The sequence below is a fragment of the Papaver somniferum genome, chromosome 8, assembly GCF_003573695.1.
Source record: "Papaver somniferum cultivar HN1 chromosome 8, ASM357369v1, whole genome shotgun sequence".
In the NCBI taxonomy this organism is placed as follows: Eukaryota; Viridiplantae; Streptophyta; class Magnoliopsida; order Ranunculales; family Papaveraceae; genus Papaver; species Papaver somniferum.
Window position 1 is genome coordinate 152,559,923 of NC_039365.1, and position 20,810 is coordinate 152,580,732.

Below are 20,810 nucleotides of genomic sequence, written 5' to 3' on the forward strand. Positions count from 1 at the left end.
ATGTCTGAGAAGTTTGTTCATGCTGTTTTGAATCATGGTGAACATTCTTCTGCATTTCGTGTTAATACTTTAATCACCGTTGATGAATTGAAGCATTTTGCCTGTAAGTAGTGGAGGTCTTTGTCCCCTTTGAGTATACGTTTTTCCTATATGGATACTAATCAAGTAGTTTTTATACAAGGTGATATAAAACTTCAAGGTTTAGCTGCTCTTGTTATTCAGATGAACAATGAAGATTTCTATTTGAATGTTGATGTGATTCCGAAGCATACTGATTGTAGCACTAGTTCAAGGTCTTTGTCTCGTTCTAATTCTGGTTGTAGCAGTAGTTCTGGTGCTAGTACTTCAAACTATTGTGTAAGTGAAAGTCCTAAGCTTGTAAGGGTGGTCGATCATGACGCGGACAAGGCCAAACCTCTCATTATCGATGAATGGCGTTATGTTTTTGACAATATTGGTAGAGAAATTGTGGGTGGTGTTAAAGCTGTAAGGATTGCTGTTGATCAATACAAGATGTGTACTGGTTACAAGATTCTTATTCTTAAAAACGACAAGACTCGTTTTACTGCGAAGTGCGAAGAAGATGGTTGTGGTTGGAGGATTCACTTTGGGCCTGTGAATGGTGACATTTCTCGATTTGTGCTGAAAGATTCTAACGTTATTCACAAGTTAGTGGTGTTCACTTTTTTTTTGATCCATGTTATTGATTTTTAGGTTTTAATATGTAGACTTGTTTTAGGTGTACATTGTGGTGCACATTACTTATTGTAGGCTTTTTGGGTGGCACTTGTGGTGTAAATTTCATATTCTTGCTTGGTATGTGCTTTCTTTTTGCATGTGTGTTGTTGTTTTTGAGATTTTATTAAGTGTACAATGTGGTGCACATTACTTATTCCAGATTTTTTTTTGTAGTTGTGGTGTTGGTTTGAGGTTGAAGAGTCTTGTGGTGACAACCAAGTTAGTTAAGCATTTGATCGTTGATAGTATACAGGGTGATCCCACTTTAAAACCCAAACAGATCATGTTACTCTTTAAGAAGACTTATGGGTCCAATATTAAGTATCACCATGCTCGTAGAGGGAAAAAAGCTGTATTTGAAGATCAATATGGTGACGACGAGAAGTCGTATAGCGATTTAAATTGGTATGTGAAAGCCATTGAGCAAACTAATCCTGATAGCTTTGTGAAACTTGAAGTTGATGAAGAAACTGGAAGATTTAAGCGGATTTTCATCTGTTTCGGTGCTTGCAAGCATAGCTATCGGTATCTCAGGCCCATGATTTACTTGGACGCTACTTTCCTCATTGGTAGATTCAGGGGTACTTTGATGGCTGCAACATGTGTCAATGGAAATGATGGTTTTTACCCATATGCCTTTGCTATTGTTTTATCTGAAAACAAAGACAAATGGTTTTGGTTTCTGGATAATCTTCAACAAGTAGTCGATGATCGTCCGATTGTTTTCCTTAGTGATCGTCACGAAGGACTTCTACAGGGCATTCCAAGAACATTTCCTGGTTCATATCACAGCTATTGCTTTTACCACATCAAGTGCAATCTCCCTATTGGAAAAGGTGATGCGAATTACAATGTCGTTATTGATTTGTTTTACAAAGCTGCTTACTCTTACACAACATCGAACTTTGAAGAAGATTTGCGGGGCATGCATGCAATTGGTTGTGGACATGTTGCTAATTATCTCAGGACCATTCCAAAGGAGAAATGGGCAAATGCATTTTTCCCTGTATGCAGATATGCTGCTCACTCTTTATCTATTGCCGAGTCATTCAATAACTGGATTCTTGAGTTCAAAAAGTTGCCTGCTTTTTCTCTTCTCGATGCGATACGGTGAGTTTTATGTTTAGTGTTTCATTCATTTATTTTTTACTGTCGCACACATGGATTTGCTTGATGTGTACATACTTGTACACATGTTATATCTATGATTCTGCAACTGTGTGTATATTGTTGTACACATGTTTTATTTGTATTTATTCTATATCATGTTTTGATTTTATGTTCTGTGTTTTTATTATCTTAGTTTGAAGGTTATGCAGATGAATTCTAAGAGAAGGGTAGAAGGTCTTGAAAATTTTAACACTATGCTCACTCCCGTATACGAGGATTTACTAAACGAGAACATCAACATTGGTCGTACTTGGAATGTTGTTGAGTCTATGGAAAGATTGTATGAAGTCAGGTCTCCCCGCACTCATTCTGTAGATCTGTTGGAGATAACTTGTATGTGTCACAGGTGGCAAGTAAATGGTTTTCTCTGCGCACATGCTTGTGCTTCCATTCAATCTACAAGGGAGGACATCTATTCATTTGTTGAGCCATACTTCTCCACTGAATGGTACAACAGGACATACCAAGAGATCATCTTGCCAATCCCCAATTATGACAAGCCGCACTCTTATGATCCTAGTGATAGGATTATTGTTCCTATTCATGTGCCTCCACCCGGTAGACGAAGAGAAAAATGTTTCAAGAAGTCTTGGGAGAAGCAAAAGAGGCCTATGATGTGCACAAAGTGCTTCACTCTTGGTCACCACAACAGAGCTACCTGCCCCATGCCTTGATGCTTTTTATTATGTTTGATTTGTTTGAAAGATTCTATGTTTTTTGGTTTTTACTTTTGGTAATGTCTTTTCATTTTTCTATTCATGGATAATTAGTGTCAGGATCTGTGTACTATTATGTACACCTTCCTGTGCACTTCACTTTTCTTACCTGTCTTTTTACATGTGTAGCATTATGTACACCTTGTTGTACAATGGATGCTACTAGTTTATTTTTTTTAGTAATATTCAATTTTTTTAGTTCTAATGCAGTAATTAGTTTTTATTTTTGTTGTTTAATGATTGATACTAGGTTATTACTTTTTCTATTTTATGTTTCTGTTAGTACATGTGTACCATTATGTACACCTTCCTGTACCATTGCCTGTCAGATTTTTTACTCTGTCAGAAACTGTGCACAATCATGTACACCTTAATATTTCCTAACCTGTAATATATACTTTAGTACTGACACAAGTCTATTTTCAAAACATCAATATTGAAACTAATAAAAAACATTAATTCAAGGTCTTTATAATAGTGAGAAGTCTTAAACATAAAGTTGAAAACTTAAATTTGTCTGAAGATTAAAAATGTTTAGAAGAAATTCAGAAAGTGATCTTGAATGAAGATTAAAAACTCTTCTTCCTCTTCAATGGTTGCTTTCCTGTAGTCTTGCGCCACTGATTATGCTCCTCGTCCTTCGCTATATCCCACACCTTTTCATACCATCCGACTTTTGTCAACATCTTGACCACCAATTTTGATCTCATTTGCTGACAAATGTCTTCGGCCCTCTGCTGACCTTTTTCCATACCTTTTGTTGTCTTCATACTTCGTTTCATAAAGTAACAAGTATATATTAGACAGTCCGGGTTGATTCCTTGTGAAGGGCATGTCATGATGTTTAATTCGTGCTCTTCTATAGGTGGGTGACCCTTCAATGTTCTCTTCTTATTGAGTTCCACTTGTACCACATCTGCTAGTTTCTTTGCATCGTCTTTATATGACTGCTCATTTTCTGAGTGTAACGAGTTATACCATTTCCATTCCTTAGCTTCGAAATCAAAATTCAAAAGAGACCAGTGCAACCCCATCCTCGTTTGATCTGTAGAGTGATTGATAGGGATTACAAGAACTTCCAGATTCTCAGGCATGTCTCGTATAAAATCAATCACAAGCTTTTGCACCTCGCTGGTGACATTATACTTGGCATAGTACTGCAATTAATAATTTGTTAGAAAACAAAATTAATTAGGCTCACCTTAATCAGAAAACTAACAAGCATGTACACTACTACAGAAAACTAACAAATCAAACATTGTAGGCCTGGAAACAGACCGTATATCCATGTATGATATACATGTGTACACCTATGTACACACCTATATAAATCTAATATTCAAGAATTATCATACCATGTGTCAATCATAGATGCATATTGGTGTACATCTATTTACATAGCTAAACAAATCTAACAATCAACACTTAACAGACCTTGTGTCAATCATATATTCATATTGGTGTATATCAATGTACACATCTAAAGAAATCTAAAAACACATAGAACACGCCATGTTAATTAGGTGTACAACTATGTACACGATATTAAAGTAACTATATATGACATTTCTTATTTGTTTTGAGAAACTTACACATGCAGTAGGACTCATAATTTCACAGCTCATGTACTTTTTGTCATCTGGATGACGAATGCTATCTCTGACAAGTGCTCTTCTACGTCGATGGATGTAGAACTGGAGTACCTATTGGTCCAGATATTTGTTGAACATCAGTTCACGAAGTACTCTTCCAACAATCAAAATATCTTCCTTGACTGTTGGATCATCCAGTCTTGTTAGTTGCCAAGCTACAGAGCTGCGGAAACATAAAGGAAATGTTAACATGGTGTATAAAGTTGTGCACATAATTTTTTTTATAAGATTCAATCATGGTGTTTTGTGAACTTACTCCATGCTTGCATAGACGAAGAATTTTTGTACCCTTTTTTTGTCATGTCCTGGTTGCATAGCATGGTATAGTGGTGATAGACGAACATCTGGCAATGGATTGTGAGGACGATATACATCTCCCTTTCTCTTTATTGGGGCAGGATATCCTGGTTCTCGTCCCACTTTGATCCCCTTGCCTTTTGGATCTGCTTTTATCACAACTCGTTTGTTTTTACCCTCGGCAGTGAATTCAGGATCTAGCTTTCTTTTTGCATTTCTCTTTTGTGGTGTCTTGGACAACTTGCCAGCGTCTTGTGTCTTCAACGTCTCTGCTTCCTTCATCCTCCCTGCTCTTGTCCTTACTGGAGTGGTCTTCTCTTCTTCTAACTCTTGGCTGCTAAAAAATTCACTAGGATTTTGTTTAATAAACTGCACTGCTTCTTCAATGATCCTTTCTCGTACATCTTCATTGGATAATGATTTTTGCGACGACTCTTCTTTTGGATCTTCTTGGCTCAATAATGCAAAGCTTGGACAATCGTGGAGGATCAGGGTTGCCATCTTTTCCTTCACTTCAGATGATGCCGTTCTGTAACAACCATTTTTCAAGCTTTACGAATACAGTTTCAGACAAGTTATCTAGAAGGTCCTCAATTGATGTATAAGTCTCATTCTGTGATTCTTATCCTTGTGTGAGTAAAAGGACTTCTTTAGGATCCAACTGACATATGGCTTCAGTTGCAATTATAGTAGCTTCATCAATTTCAGCTGTTCGAGTGCCATCCATCACATTCTGGTCATCAAGGTTCACTTGGTCTTGTTTATCTTCATTGAACACTTTTCTTTGGCATAGAAGTACTGAAAAATGAAATTTTTATGAGAATGTTCAATGGTGTATAGAGTTTTACACCAATGTACAGGTATGTACACAAATTCAGAAGAAGTCATAAAGGTGTACATCCTTGTACACACATATTGGAAACAAAATAAAATAAAATATATAAGCTGAGATAATTCTTTTATACCTTTGCTTGTTAGCAGCTTCACACCCAACTACTTTGTCAATTTCATCAGCTTGAGCAGTATCCTGGTCATTAAGGTTCATATGCTCTTCTTGACCTTCAGGATTCAACTTCCTTTGGTAGAAGAGTGCTGAAAAAAATGCAATTTTTTTAGAAAATGAGAAATCACTAAGGTACATATTGGTACACATATATAGAAAATGAGAAGAAATGCGAGCTACACATATACCTCGGCTTGTTACCAGTTTCAGACTCAACTCCTTGGCTTGTTCCATCCTTTCCATCCTCTTCTTCATTTGCCTCATTGGTCTTTGGTGAAAGAGTGCTAAAAAGATTCAAGTTTTGAGAAAAGGTATTAGCTTTCACACACTGGTGTACGACTATGTACACACATAAAAAATAAATGACTTGCAAATTTAAAAAAAGTGATGTTGTACCTTTTCTTTTCAGGATTTTCAGCCGGAACTTCATTCCTTTCAGATTCAGTTCCATGCTCGTCATCACCACCTTTGCTACCCTCTTTGTCATTGTCATGATCATGCATATCACCACCCTTACTACCCTCCTTGTCATTGTCATCACCATCACCATCACCATCATCATTATCATTATCATTATGATCATGCATATCACCATCTTCCTTGTGCTCCTCCTTGTCATTGTCATTACCATCATCATCATCTTCCTTGTGCTCCTCCTCAACCTTGTCATCCTCATCCTCCTCAATCTCATCATCTTCCTTGTGCACCTCCCCATCATCCTCATCCTCCTCCTCATCCTCCTCAATCTCCTCATCCTCCTCAGTTTCAAGCCGTATTTCCTTTGCACATTTAAAGATTTCATGCAAAGTGTAATTACGGAAATCATTAGCTTCTCTTTCTGTCAAGCTCATTAGACCAACTTCATTAACTTTTAGTCTTTTCTCTTCAATGAAACTAAGAAGCCTTTCTTTCCTATCCAGAACTTCAGTAAGCTCCTCATCCAACTCCTTTCTTCGCATATCTGAAATGTGCAGCTTTTCTTTCACGACATATATGCTATTTTCTTGTTTATGCCTCCGGTACTCATCCAAAAGCAATCGCTCTTCATCAGTATAAGCCTTCACCCATCCTGGTTGCATCTGAAAACATGCCAAAGTATCAACATTGATCACAAGTGTACAATTTTTTACACATGTTGTAAGAGTGTCAATTGTTGTACACAACACAAATTTCTTAAAATCTATCAACAATGTACAATCCTGTACACCTTATTAAAGGTGTATGTACATATACTATTCTAAGAAAGTTTTTTGAGATACCTTTTTCATGGCATCATTCAGGTCTTCCTCGATTGTATTACTGATGTCGCTGATGATCCACCTAAGAAGCCTTGGCACACCTTCCTCATTGCTTGGCTTCATGATTTTGTTGTGTTCAGCAAACCAATGCTGCATTAATAGATAGGTGAATAGTTGGAAATGTAAGAGAAAGGAACAAACACAATGAACAGAATTATTTAAAATGGTGAATGGATATATCATGTGTACAACTGTGAACTCACCAACAGATAAAGCACACAACCATTAACTTTAAGTGGTGAATCCTGATGTTTCTTAATGCTCGCCATGAGATACTCATGTATATGAACTGGCCAGCAAGTTCTCTTCATCCTATCCAAAGACACAAAAAAGTGTGCAAACTGGTTCTTGCTAATCATACTTCCGTTTGCCTGGGTAAAAAAGACCGTGATACACAAGTACATAGTAAATAACACCACTAAGTCTTCAACATTTCTTTCAATCTCCATTTTCGACTTTGGTTTTAGCTTCATGATACGTACGATTTACTCCTCCACATATTTTTTTCCCAGCTCAGTTCGTTTCTTAAGAGTCAATCTGTTTATCAGCGGACCGTATTTATTTTCAGCTGCAGTTTTTACATCTTCCCCTTTTTCAACTTCCATTGGCACCATATTAATCCCATAAAATAGAAACAAATCCTCAGGTTCACTCTTTACTGCCACTTGCTTGTTCTTCTTGGTAGTATCAAACATGAAATAATGTCCCCCTGAGTCACAAATTTCATGGCGGTACTGTCTCACAATTTTCAGAATTGAGTTTGGGTTCTTAGTCCATATATCTTCTCTCTTTTTACTCGTATGTTTTTCATCTTTCCAGACTGCTTTTTTGTGGACAAAGATATTTACAACAGGCCAGAATGGTCCTTCTTTTTGCTTCTCTAGTTGATAATTGGTGAACCATACTTTTTCTCCTCTTTTTGTTTCATCTTCCTCAAGGTTTCTATTCACGAAGTCACTGAAGGCATGGAAACTTGACTTATATGGTTTGTTGGTATCTACGAAAATGAACCAATAAGAATAATACATTCCTTATACTCATACAAGTACAAATCATATCACTGTACGCATAAATAGGACCATATCATACAGGTGTATAGCTGTGTACACTCCTACGGAAAACTAACTAAAGCAACATTTTTTCCCACACAACATGCCATAAATCAATGTGCGTGTACAAATCTTTACCCTCATACAGAAATCTATCAAAAACAGCTTTAAAACACACACAGCAGGCAAAATAAAGGTGAAATAGCATGCTGGTGCAAAGATGTGTACACCAGCACCAAAAACGATGGGATAATATGTTGAGAACACACACATTAGTCCATATGAAGATGAAATAGCATGTTGGTGCAAAGATATGTACACCAGTAAACACAAGTGACGGCACAACAGGTTGACAACACACACAACATGTACAAGAAATTGAATAAAAATTGCTCAAAAATAGACAGAACTAGACTTGAATAATTACCTTTTTTTGAGATAACAGATGTTGAAGGATTTGAAGACTTTGGAGGCTTTGGAGGATTTGAAGGCTTTGATTTCTTCTTAGCTGGTGATGTTTGTGAAGTTTCTGGTACTGAAATTGATGTTGAATCTTCTAATGATCTCTTCAATCTCGTTTTTGGTCCTGTTGATTTCCGAATCTCTTCTGCAGCAACTGATGGAGTTGGGGATGAAATTGGTGTTGAATCTTTTAATGCTGACTTTGATCTCGTTCTTGGTGATGTTGATTTTTGAATTTCTTCTACCGCAAGTGATGGAATTTCTTCTTCAGTTGATGTTGAATCTTCCACTGTTGGTGGTGCGTTTTTCTTTGAAACAACTTTTTTTCCTTTCAACATGATGTTACTGATTGTTCAACCATCTAGTTGTTTTGATTAGTAAGATGTTAGAGTTTTTGATTGAAAGTTTCTATGAATTGAAAATTTTCTAGGGTTCAAAATGTTGAGGTATGAGTAGTTTTGATTTTTTTCTTCTGCTATTCAGTCTTCAAAAGAAAAAGAAGGAATAAATGATTTGTCCGTTTTGCCGTTTAATTCAGTTTTTAATTCAGTTTTTTTTTTTCCAAGCTACGTGTCACAACTACGTTTATGGTGTCAGTTACAAAACTGTATCCATTCGCTGCACATGTGCTTTATTAAAAGCGTGCGAAGGATAACAACGTCTTTATACATTTTTTGGACTAATCTGTTCCTAGTTGGACCGGAGTGGACTAATCTGTTCTTTTTTGTGCGGTTTTGGACTGAACCGTTTTTCCCCCTCAATACTTTTGGAGATAGCAGCTCTTCCAACAATTCTACATCTCCAATTTGCAATTGGGCTGCATGCCTAGACATGTGTCCTGCCGCAAAGTTCACTTATTGTATCCTTCAGTCTCATCAAGTGGGCATTAGCTATAAGTTATGCGGGAAGAAAATAGTCATCGTACTATCACATAACGTATTTTAGTAGTCCGAATTAAAACGAAGTACAATGCGATGAAGCTGAAAAACATTTTTTTTTTACTCGGTCAATAAAATAGAATAAAAAAGCGAAACTGTACAGGGACTAGGTTATTTTTGCGCTAAGCCAAAAGGTCGCACGCTAAAAATAACCTAAAAACGATAGTAAACCTCTCCAGGACTGATATTGAAGCTAACGATGCATGTAAAACACAGGTATTGTGTTAAGAAACTCAAATACTCGATTTGCATGCGTTTGTGTGTTTTTGTAAACAAGAAAAACCGATTATTGCATGCATTGAATGCCATGAACTATCCAGATTCGGTAGATAATTTCTCGAATAAACTTACGAATATAACACACTGAGTACCAAATATGTATATTCGGTAGTTCCAAGATAGTAGTTTACTGCCGAATATGAGAAAAAACCTCAAACTGGTTTTCCAAAAAAATCTTCATTCGGTAGTTATGTAGAGTTATTTACCCCCGAATGGCCCCAAAGACGAATTCCCCAAAAAATTTCAAAACTCAGTATTCTTATCCTTTACAATCGGTAATAGTTTAACATTATTTGACTGCCGAATATAACAGTGGCCTCAAAATAAAATTTCCGAAAACTTGAAAATCGGATGTTTATCGATTAAAGTTATCTCCCGGTTATGTATATTCGGCTGTTTTACTATATATTTTAGCTTCCGATTATATCATTTTTTGCACTCAGTAAACTGTGTACATTCATTTGCATAAATCGGGTGTTTTGGGTAACCGATAGGATTCCGAATATAGAATATTCGGAAGTTTGACTTATTTAATAACCTCCGATTATTGTATAATAATTTGTTGCTTTCATATGCAGGCCGTTGAAGAGTTTGTTGATGACTTCTATTTGAGGCCCGACACTTCCCTATACTATGCAAACGATTTGGTATACTCATTACTACTTTTTTCTTTTTTTCAAAATTTATATGTTAAATGGTTATGCTTATTAGGTTTGTTTTGTTTTATGCACGTTTAGACATTTGGAAGTAAGAAGGAGGCAAAGGAATGGCTTATGAACAAGGCAAAAGATAACATGTGCGTGGTAGTTCAAAATAATCATGTTAGTGACACTCGATTTGAAATGATTTGTGAGCGAGGTGGGACGCGAAAGAGTCACGAGGGAAAGAATAGTAAGTACATACGGAAGACGACTAGGAAATACCGAAGCAATACCAAGAAGATAGGATGCCCATTTAAGATTGTCTTCTATAAGCCCGATGGTATTAAAGGTAAAGAGTATAAAATGTATAAAGTTGATAACGGTTGTCACAACCATGATGATTCGTTGGATTTAATTGGACATGTAATGGTTGCCAAGTTAAAACCACATAAAATGCAGACGGTGAGGTCTATGCGGATCCAAAAAGCGAGTGCGATCTTAAGTAAAATAAAGGCAGACGATCCCGACAACTTGTCTTCTTTGTCTACAATTAAGTCGGACCTAGATACGATCAAAAGGACTGATTGGGATGGTAGAACGGTCATGCAACAATCGGAGTGGTTAGCGGAGTTACACGGCTACAACTTGAGAAGGGAAGAAAAGGATGGTATAGTGGTTCGTATTTTCTTGGCACATCCCGAAATGATCCAATTGGCTCAATGCTTTCATCAAATTTTGTTGATAGATGCTACTTATAAGACAAACAAGTATAACATGCCGTTGTTGAACATTGCTTGCCATACTTCGGACAAAAACACGTTTACGATTGCATGGGGTTTAATGGATCATGAGAACAATGTGAGTTTCATTTGGATGTTGGAGACGTTGAGGTCCATTTATAACGGTGATAATTTTCCAAGGGTTATTGTAACGGATAACGATCAAGCCTTAATGCATGCAATAGCGGTAGTGTTTCCGGAAGCCCAAAACTTGCAATGTACGTGGCACATTCAATGCAATCTCAAAACCAATTGCCATCATCATTTCCAAGCTAAAAGACCAAGGAAGGGTACCAAGAGGTCAAAGGAAGAGGATGAGCGCATTAGTAAATTAACCTTGGAAGAACGTAAGGAAGAGGATAGGCTATTTGAAGAAAAGTGGAAGGAGGATGGAATAATTTGGAAAATGTTCATGAAAGCATGGGACAAAATCGTTTGGTCGATGACCGAGGAAATTTACGAATGTAACTTGAAGAAATTTGAGGATGAATACAGCACGGACTACCCAAAACCGGTTGAGTATTGTAAAAACAATGGTTAACGATTAAGGAGAGGTTTGTGTTTGCATGGACATATGAATATCGTAACTTCAAGAACGAGGCGACAAGCATTGCGGAGGGGTCTCATGGTCGACTAAAGAAAATACTAATTGGTAGTCAAAATGGAGTTGTGTCGATCCAAGAAGCAATCCATGAATTCACCAATCGTGATCTCGTAAAGATTAGGAAATGTATGCAATTTAGTGTACACCAATTCCCGATGGAACATATTAAGGAAAAATTGCTTCTAAGGGGAGTTGTTCATAAAGTTTCAAGATGGGCAATAAATCGCATGATGAAACAATTGAAGTTATATAAAACTTATGATGACGAGAATACGGTTTGTGTTTGCAAGGATATGATAGGTATTGGACTCCCATGTCGTCATAAGTTGGGTAGGTATGTTGAAGTGATTGACATCGATGATATTCACCCATTTTGGAAGCAATTAAATTTCACTCCGAACACCCCGGTAGTTGATGGTCCGTCTTTCTTCGAGTCGGAATTGTATGCACGAATAGCCGAGCGTTACGCTACATCAAACGGCACCAAAAAGCAAATATTGATGCATAATTTGGAGGAAGCCCTTCACCCTTGTTTAAGGGAGGTTGATGAACCTATTAAGCAAAAGAACACCGGTAGGCCGAACACCGAAGTGTCGAGGACCATCCAAAGAAAAGAGTTGAAGGAGTATTTGTCTAATAAAAGAATATTGTCTAGGCACGAGTGTTCGGAAGCCGAATTTGAAGATGAGCCGGAACCTAAGAAAGAGGTCGTCCAAGAAATGATCAAAGTGGACCAACCACCCGACAAGTAAGGCCAAAGATCTCTACAGAGCCTTCTCAAGTAAGTCAACCCAATGTTGTCGAAGAAGTTGTTGAGCAAATGAACGCCTCGCAACAAACCCAACCAATGGAAATTCTTACTATAAAAGAGGACAAAGGTACTCTTCGTTGCCCTAGAGATCTTAATGGAAGACCAAATCGATCCACATATACAATATACAAAGAGTATTTGGAACAACTCCCTCCACTTATCATTCCATTTGTTTTGTCGACCGACGAGGTTGATGGGGATGGAAATTGTGGGTTTCACGTTGCTACGGAACAAATGGGTTACTTTAGAGAGGCGGATATCGAAGATGTCACCCAATGCCAATATTTAAGAAATAAGATGGCGGTACAACTAGTGAAGGACAAGGGTTTTTATATGGAGATGATGAGGCGAGGAGATAGATACGACAAAGAACAAGAGTTCAAAGACTTAGTTGCGCGTGTGAAGTGTCGAAAGGGATTGAAGACAATCGGATCCAAGTATTGGATGACAATGCCTAAATTTGGATATCTCCTAGCGGACGTTTTGAATTGCGTGGTACATTTCTTCGTTCCTCCTATGTATGGACTTAGCATGACGTTTGCACCCACAAGAACGGCTTGCGACGAGTCGGTTAAAGATAGAAGAATCGTAATGGCATTTGTGAATGAAATGCATTTTATCGGTTTAAGAGTAAAGAAAGATTGTCCGTTACCTCCGTTGAGTAAGTGGCACGATTACTTCCCGATGAACCATTGCAAGGATTGGGTGAAACAATATGAGTCCAACATGGTTGATTGGGATCGTGTTATGGACAACAACTTTCCCGCTGAGTTACTCGAATTGATCCCCTCGGATGATGACGATGTTTGATCGTTTTTTTTCGAGGCACGATTATAATTTTTTTTGAAACTATGTAATCGGAACAACAGTATTATAACACTTCAATACGATTAATCATATTCGGGAATTCCATATTTTATCAAACCGCCGATTAATATTAAAAATTTGAATTTACAGCACTCAAACATCACATGTTATTCTTTTTTCCCAGTCCGAGATGCAACAATCAACGCGGCTTCGAAATGTAGAAACGACTCTCCTCTCCACTTGGAATAAGCATCTTGTGCCGTAAACCTGTCGTCTCTGTGCCTAGCAAGAATACGGTTGTACTCGGTGCACAATTTTATAACATGGTGCACCCTTGAAGAAACATGGGATGGTTCATAATTGTGGCGTGGCTTCTTGTACTTACCAACAAAAGGACCCAATGAAACGTTAATCCAAAATATACGATCGTCCTGCTGTTCTTTGGGTAGATCTTTCACAATGTAATAATTTTTTATCCATTCGGTCTCTTCCTCAACTTGTTTTAATCTTTCTCTATGATGGAATTGTTCTTGAACTCACTTCTTAGCCTTGATTTCCTCTTCCTCCTCCTCCGTTGCCACTAATGATGGTTTAATTTTTTTGGGTTGTTTGTTCCTTTTTTGTATTTCTTCTTCCCTTGATGCAATTGATGTAGTTGTTCGCTTGCATCTTCGAAGTATGTTGTCGATTGATGATGGACTTGCCATTGAAAAGGTTTTTCATTCAGATTTGTTACTCAATAATAACTGAGAGGGGTTACCCTCCTTATATAGATTAGAGTTCCAACGGATCTAATTTTTGAAAATATGGCCGTTGAGGTTTCTGAAAATATGGCCGTTGAGGTTTCGTATCATTGGTGCACTACAATCGGTTGTTAACGATACACGTATTACCTCCGAATAAGACATTCGGTGGAAAACTTAAATTCTTATCTACCGATTAAGTTGGTATTTCTAAACACGACTATATTATTCGGAGGATAATTGTTTTTTAAAGTTCCGAATGTACGATGGCCCAAAAATCAGAATTTGGGAAAAACTTATACTTTTCAAATTTTGAAATTGAAATAATCGGAAGTATAATTAGTTACCCAAACTTTCGAATATGGGCTGTCTAACATTCTATATTGGCCCTTGGAACCACCTAGATCCAAGGCGTGGTTTGTTTTGAACTTGCTATATTCGGAGGATAATTGTTTTGTAAAGTTCCGAATGTACGATGGCCCAAAAATCAGAATTTGGGAAAAACTTATACTTTTCAAATTTTGAAATTGAAATAATCGGAAGTATAATTAGTTACCCAAAATTCCGAATATGGGCTGTCTAACATTCTATATTGGCCCTTGGAACCACCTAGAGCCAAGGCGTGGTTTGTTTTGAACTTGCTATATTCGGAGAATAATTGTTTTGTAAAGTCCCGAATGTACGATGGCCCAAAAATCAGAATTTGGGAAAAACTTATACTTTTCAAATTTTGAAATTGAAATAATCGGAATTATAATTAGTTACCCAAACTTCCGAATATGGGTTGTCTAACATTCTATATTGGCCCTTGGAACCACCTAGAGCCAAGGCGTGGTTTGTTTTGAACTTGCTATATTCGGAGAATAATTGTTTTGTAAAGTCCCGAATGTACGATGGCCCAAAAATCAGAATTTGGGAAAAACTTATACTTTTCAAATTTTGAAATTGAAATAATCGGAAGTATAATTAGTTACCCAAACTTCCGAATATGGGCTGTCTAACATTCTATATTGGCCCTTGGAACCACCTAGAGCCAAGGAGTGGTTTGTTTTGAACTTGCTATATTCGGAGGATAATTGTTTTGTAAAGTTCCGAATGTACGATGGCCCAAAAATCAGAATTTGGGAAAAACTTATACTTTTCAAATCTTGAAATTGAAATAATCGGAAGTATAATTAGTTACCCAAACTTCCGAATATGGGTTGTCTAACATTCTATATTGGCCCTTGGAACCACCTAGAGCCAAGGCGTGGTTTGTTTTGAACTTGCTATATTCGGAGAATAATTGTTTTGTAAAGTCCCGAATGTACGATGGCCCAAAAATCAGAATTTGGGAAAAACTTATACTTTTCAAATTTTGAAATTGAAATAATCGGAAGTATATAACATTATATTGTCTTCCGAATAAATACTGGCCCCAAAATGGGATTTTTCCTATATCAGAAATTTTGAGATTTTTCAATATATATATATATTCGGTAGTGAGTGTACTTCCGAATACTGTGTGTCTACTTAAATATATTCGGGAGACAAAAAATTCATTAAACTACCGATTATTACCAGTTTGTATCCAGGAAGATATGACCAACAATATTCGGCCGATAACCATCAAATATTTCTCCCGAATACTGTCGATGTTCTTGAGAAATGAAGAACACGACTACATTCGGAAGCAAAGGAGCATGAATATTGCCCGAATCTGGATAAATAACCGAAAACCCTAGAATTATTTTTTCTCGATTCGCCGAATTAAAGCGAAATAAACCCCAAAAATGATAGATTCTTACCTAATTGGGGCCATTTGACTTTGGAGCGGAATTTTTTTTTTTCTTCCACAATCGAAAGATAATAGGAAACTGGAAGAAGAAGAGTTGAAATGAGTAGAATTGTTTTTGATTTGGTTTTCATACAGTTTTACCATAAGGGCATTTATGTAACTTCAATATCATATAGGGTACCCCTTAACTAGAGTCTTTGGCTGGGTATAAATTGATGGCCCCTAAATCCTTTGGGGTGGCCCCTAAAAACGCCAGGTTTTTTAGGTGGTCCCATGTCTGTTTAGTTCTTTGGTCAAACGTCTTTACTGTTTGGTCCATAATTAAAAAAAATACCAAACAGACAATAATACCTTTATCTTAGCTGTTACCGCCTTCAACCCACGATCTCCTAAAAACGCGTCAACTGTCTCTCTCCTTCTTTTCAGTTTCATTTTCAGAGAACCAAAACTTCTTCGTCTTCTTCACTCCAAAACCCAGAGAACGAAAATCATCAAAACCAAGAATCCACCAAAATCAGTCGAAATCATTTCAATTTTCGCAAATCAAAATCAAAACAGACTTCAAAATCAGAAAACCAAACCCAGAAAATCGAAAAACCCTAGAAAAATTGAAGAAATCAAAACCCTAAATGGGAAAATTGAAGAGGAAAGTAGTAGTAGATACATCTTCAGACGAAGAAGTTGAAGAAATAGATAGCCAATTAGTTGTTTTTGTAGGAGATAGTCAAGAAGAAGAAGAACCAGTGACAAAGAAATCAAGAGCAAAGAAAGCAGCGAAAGGTAAAAACACTAATTCGAAGTTGATTTTTGATCTTCTGAAGTTGAATTTTGATCTGTTTGTTGTTGAATTGAGCATGTATTCCAATTTTTCTGCTGTCTGCATGTTTTTCCTTTGGTGTTTGCCGGACTTCATTTCTAGAAATGAAGTCTAGAAAAATTGTGCTAAGTCCATGTTTCTCCTTTGGTGTTTGTCGGACTTCATTTCTAGAAATGAAGTCTGGAATAATTGTGCTAAGTCCATGTTTCTCCTTTGGTGTTTGCTGGACTTCATTTCTTGAATGAAGTCTTGAAAAATTGTGCTAAGTCCATGTTTCTCTTTTGGTGTTTGCTGGACTTCATTTCTAGAATGAAGTCTAGAAAAATTGTGTTAAGTCCATGTTTCTCCTTTGGTGTTTGCTGGACTTCATTTCTAGAATGAAGTCTAAAAAAATTGTGCTAAGTCCATGTTTCTCCTTTGGTATTTGCTGGACTTCAATTCTAGAATGAAGTCTAGAAAAATTGTACAGAGTCCATGTTTCTTCTTTGGTGTTTGTCGGACTTCATTTCTAGAATGAAGTCTAGAAAATTTGTATTGAGTCCATGTTTCTCCTTTGGTGTTTGTCGAACTTCATTTCTAGAATGAAATCTAGAAAGATTGTGTTAAGTCCATGTTTCTCCTTTGGTGTTTGCTGGACTTCATTTCTAGAATGAAGTCTAGAAAAATTGTGCTAAGTCCATGTTTCTCCTTTCGTGTTTGATGGACTTCATTTCTAGAATGAAGTCTAGAAAAATTGTACTGAGTCCATGTTTCTCCTTTGGTGTTTGCCGGACTTCATTTCTAGAATGAAGTCTAGAAAAATTGTACTGAGTCCATGTTTCTCCTTTGGTGTTTTCCGGACTTCATTTCTAGAAATGAAGTCTAGAAAAATTGTGCTAAGTCCATGTTTCTCCTTTGGTGTTTGCCGGACTTCATTTCTAGAATGAAGTCTAGAAAAATTGTACTAAGTCCATGTTTCTCATTTGGTGTTTGCTGGACTTCATTTCTAGAATGTAGTCTAGAAAACTGTACTAAGTCCATGTTTCTCCTTTGGTGTTTGCTGGACTTCATTTCTATAATGAAGTCTAGAAAAATTGTAATGAGTCCATGTTTCTCCTTTGGTGTTTGCTGGACTTCATTTCTAGAATGAAGTCTAGAAAAATTATACTGAGTCCATGTTTCTCATTTGATGTTTGCTGGACTTCATTTCTAGAATGAAATCTAGAAAAATTGCGCTTCAAGATTTTACAGTTCATTATCTACATTCTTATACCTGCATATTCTACCTAGATTTTGTACAAAAATGAAGTAATCCGGTGTTGACATTATCTAGATTCATTCTTGTGTTGGTTCTTCTTTGAAAGCCTCATTTTATTGAATGAACTTCGAAATTCTTGAGAGTTCACCAAGTAGAATGAACTGAAGTATTGGTCATTCCCAAGCCACACTTTATCTTCTTTTATAAGCTACTATTTAAAAAAATATAACCATCAATCTTCTTTTCTTTTGTCTTTAAAAAAATTATAGATAAGAAGATAAAGTGTAGCTTTACTGGAACCATTCCTATTGCTGCTAAGATTAAAGCTCTTCCAAAACATGAGGCTTTGAATGAAGAACAGAGAGATGCTTTGTATAGGAATCCGTTGGGGAGTGTAGCCAAAGTATTTCTGGAAGGGGAGATTGTTGTTACTGAATGGATTAATTCAATACCTGTTGTCCAAGTTGTCTGCAATGCACATCAGTTCATTCCTGAAACAAATGACCATACGTTCGTTTTCAAAGTAGGGGAAGAAACATATGTGCTAAGATCATCACCTGAAAAGTTGTCGTTAGTGTTTGGAATACCATGTTTTCCTGGAGGTGGAATAGAAGAATATTTCTTGGATACTAGAAACGTTGCTAACTACACTACTGGAAGGTTCTATCGAACCTACGAATTTGTTCCACCTAAAAAGAAACTTTCTGATATAAAGAACACAGAATTGAAAGAAAATATCGTTGAGTTGATTAGGAATAGAGGATCTACTGAAGATATTGTAACCATGTTTGAGCTCTTTCTATTGCCTACTATTTTTCTTACTACTGGTGATGGAGGTTCCATCCACACCAAGTACCTAGACTTCCTAGAGGCAATAGATAGAGTATCTCTGCCGCATCTCATACACAAGCATTTGATGGAAAGCTTGAGAATAGGTTCTTCTGAAGGGTGTTACCTTTACTTGTTAGTGAGATGAAAGACTGTTCATTTTGTCATTTTGAGGTTTGATGTTGAAATGAATTGTTGCTGATAACTGACCAATATAATTCTTCTCTTTTATAGCCTTGGTTTGCTGAGCATTCAAAGAAATTAAAACCCAAGTGGCAGGTGAAGAAAATAGTAGACTACCGTCCAAGATTTGCAAGGTGGAATATCGATACCATTTGCAAACACTTAACATCTAAGATGAATGTTGATGATTTTGGAGAGGTAAAAATATAGTACCATTATATTTTATTCAATTTCATATAATGAACTATGCTGCTTTAAGATAAAACTGGGAATTCATTCCACAAAATGAACTCTGACTGTTAATGTCGAATCATCTGATGTTCTGGTTCATTCTCCTTGTATTGTAATGGATACCTACAAGGAATGTTTAATGAGTGTGTTCATTGTGTGTAATGGACTCTTTTTTTTTTGTGTAGTTGTCGGATATGTTCTTGGAAGAATATACCGATGCTGAAAACAAGCTCCTGCAAAAGAAAAAAGCCAAGACAAAGGTTGAATTGGTTGAGGAAGAATTCAGTCAAATGAATGCCCAGATAGAACATATGAAAGCTACACATGTTCAAGAAATAGAGGACCTGAGAGGTAAACATGCTCAAGAGATACAACAGTTGACAAAGAAGCATACTGAGGAGATGTTGGATCTTTTGTTAAGGCAGGAAGACCTTGACAAATCACTTGCAGAAGCCACAACTTCGAAGATACTCTTTGATAGAAAGATGGAATGCCTTGAAATATACTTGGATTCAAAGCAACGTGAAGTTGATGCATTGCTAGCTCAAGGAGGGAATGTGGCGAAATTCATGGCAGACCAAGCATCAGAGTACATGCGTACTAAACTTTTCACTGATGAGCATAAGGCTGCTAAAGATATGCAATCAGATGCTGTTGTGGATGAGGTCGTGGAAGCTGGTGTTGGAAATATGAATGATGATGTTGGAATTGCAAACCCAGATGTTGTTGTGGATGATGGAATGCAAGCAGTACCAGATGCTGTAAATGAAGCTGCTGGAGGTTTTGATCATTTCTTTCTCGCCTTATCTATTGGAGATCCTTCTGTAGAAGTTGATGCAAGTGATATTCAGCAAAAGCTCCTTGATGAGATGACTAAAGTAGAGCTTCCTTCCATTCCAAACAACACCGCAGCTCCTTTGAGTATTGATCAATGTGTGAACCTGGGTAAAAATTCTAAATTTTTTTCTTCCTTCTGTAAATATTTTAGTTTTACTTTTCAAGCAGAGGTTGGAGTTCATTCTCATGGATGAACTCTGCCTACAGTATAGAAGTTGGAATTCATTCTGGAAATGAACTCTGACTTTTCAAGCAGAGGTTGGAGTTCATTCTCATGGATGAACTCTGGCTACAAATATAGAAGTTGGAGTTCATTCTTCTGAATGAAGGTATATACCATGTTTGATGTTTGATGAACAATACCATGTTTGATGGACTTCATTTCTATAATGAAGTCTAGAAAAATTATACTGAAAATTGTTGTTTGAGTTCATTCTTCTGAATGAAGGTGTATACCGTGTTCTATGAGTTCCTTCTTTATAATGAAGGTGTATACCAAGTTACCTCTTTGATGTTTGCTGGACTTCATTTCTAGAATAAAGTCTAGAAAAATTGTAAAGAGCTCATTCCTACAGTGAACCATGTTTCTCCTTTGATGTTTGCTGGACTTCATTTTATAGAATGAAGTTAGTAGATCTATATGATGATGTTGTAGAATGAAGTTAGATCTATTTATGAGTTCATTCTTTAGAATGAAGGTGTATATTTGTTTTATTTATGCTTCTTGAATTATTTGTAACAGCAAGTGACACAGATGATATATTAGATAGAGAAGAGCATGTGAGTCTGCAGTTTATTGATGACAAGAATGAGAAGAATGGGGATTTGAATGATGAAGAAGATGACACCGTCATAAAATCTACACTAAAGGCGATCAATAATGATTGTAGTCCTCCTAGTTTCTAGATTGGGA

General features: G+C 36.7%; 1 protein-coding gene across 1 annotated transcript; it reads left to right on the forward strand.

Annotated features, from left to right (window-relative positions):
• LOC113306224 lies at positions 1 to 2,265 on the forward strand. The gene is made up of 6 exons (XM_026555182.1): positions 1 to 103; positions 200 to 668; positions 985 to 1,143; positions 1,258 to 1,848; positions 2,042 to 2,154; positions 2,255 to 2,265. Exons 1-6 carry the CDS (start codon positions 1 to 3, stop codon positions 2,263 to 2,265), a joined length of 1,446 nt encoding a protein of 481 aa, XP_026410967.1.
• The last annotated feature ends 18,545 nt before the right edge of the window (positions 2,266 to 20,810 follow it).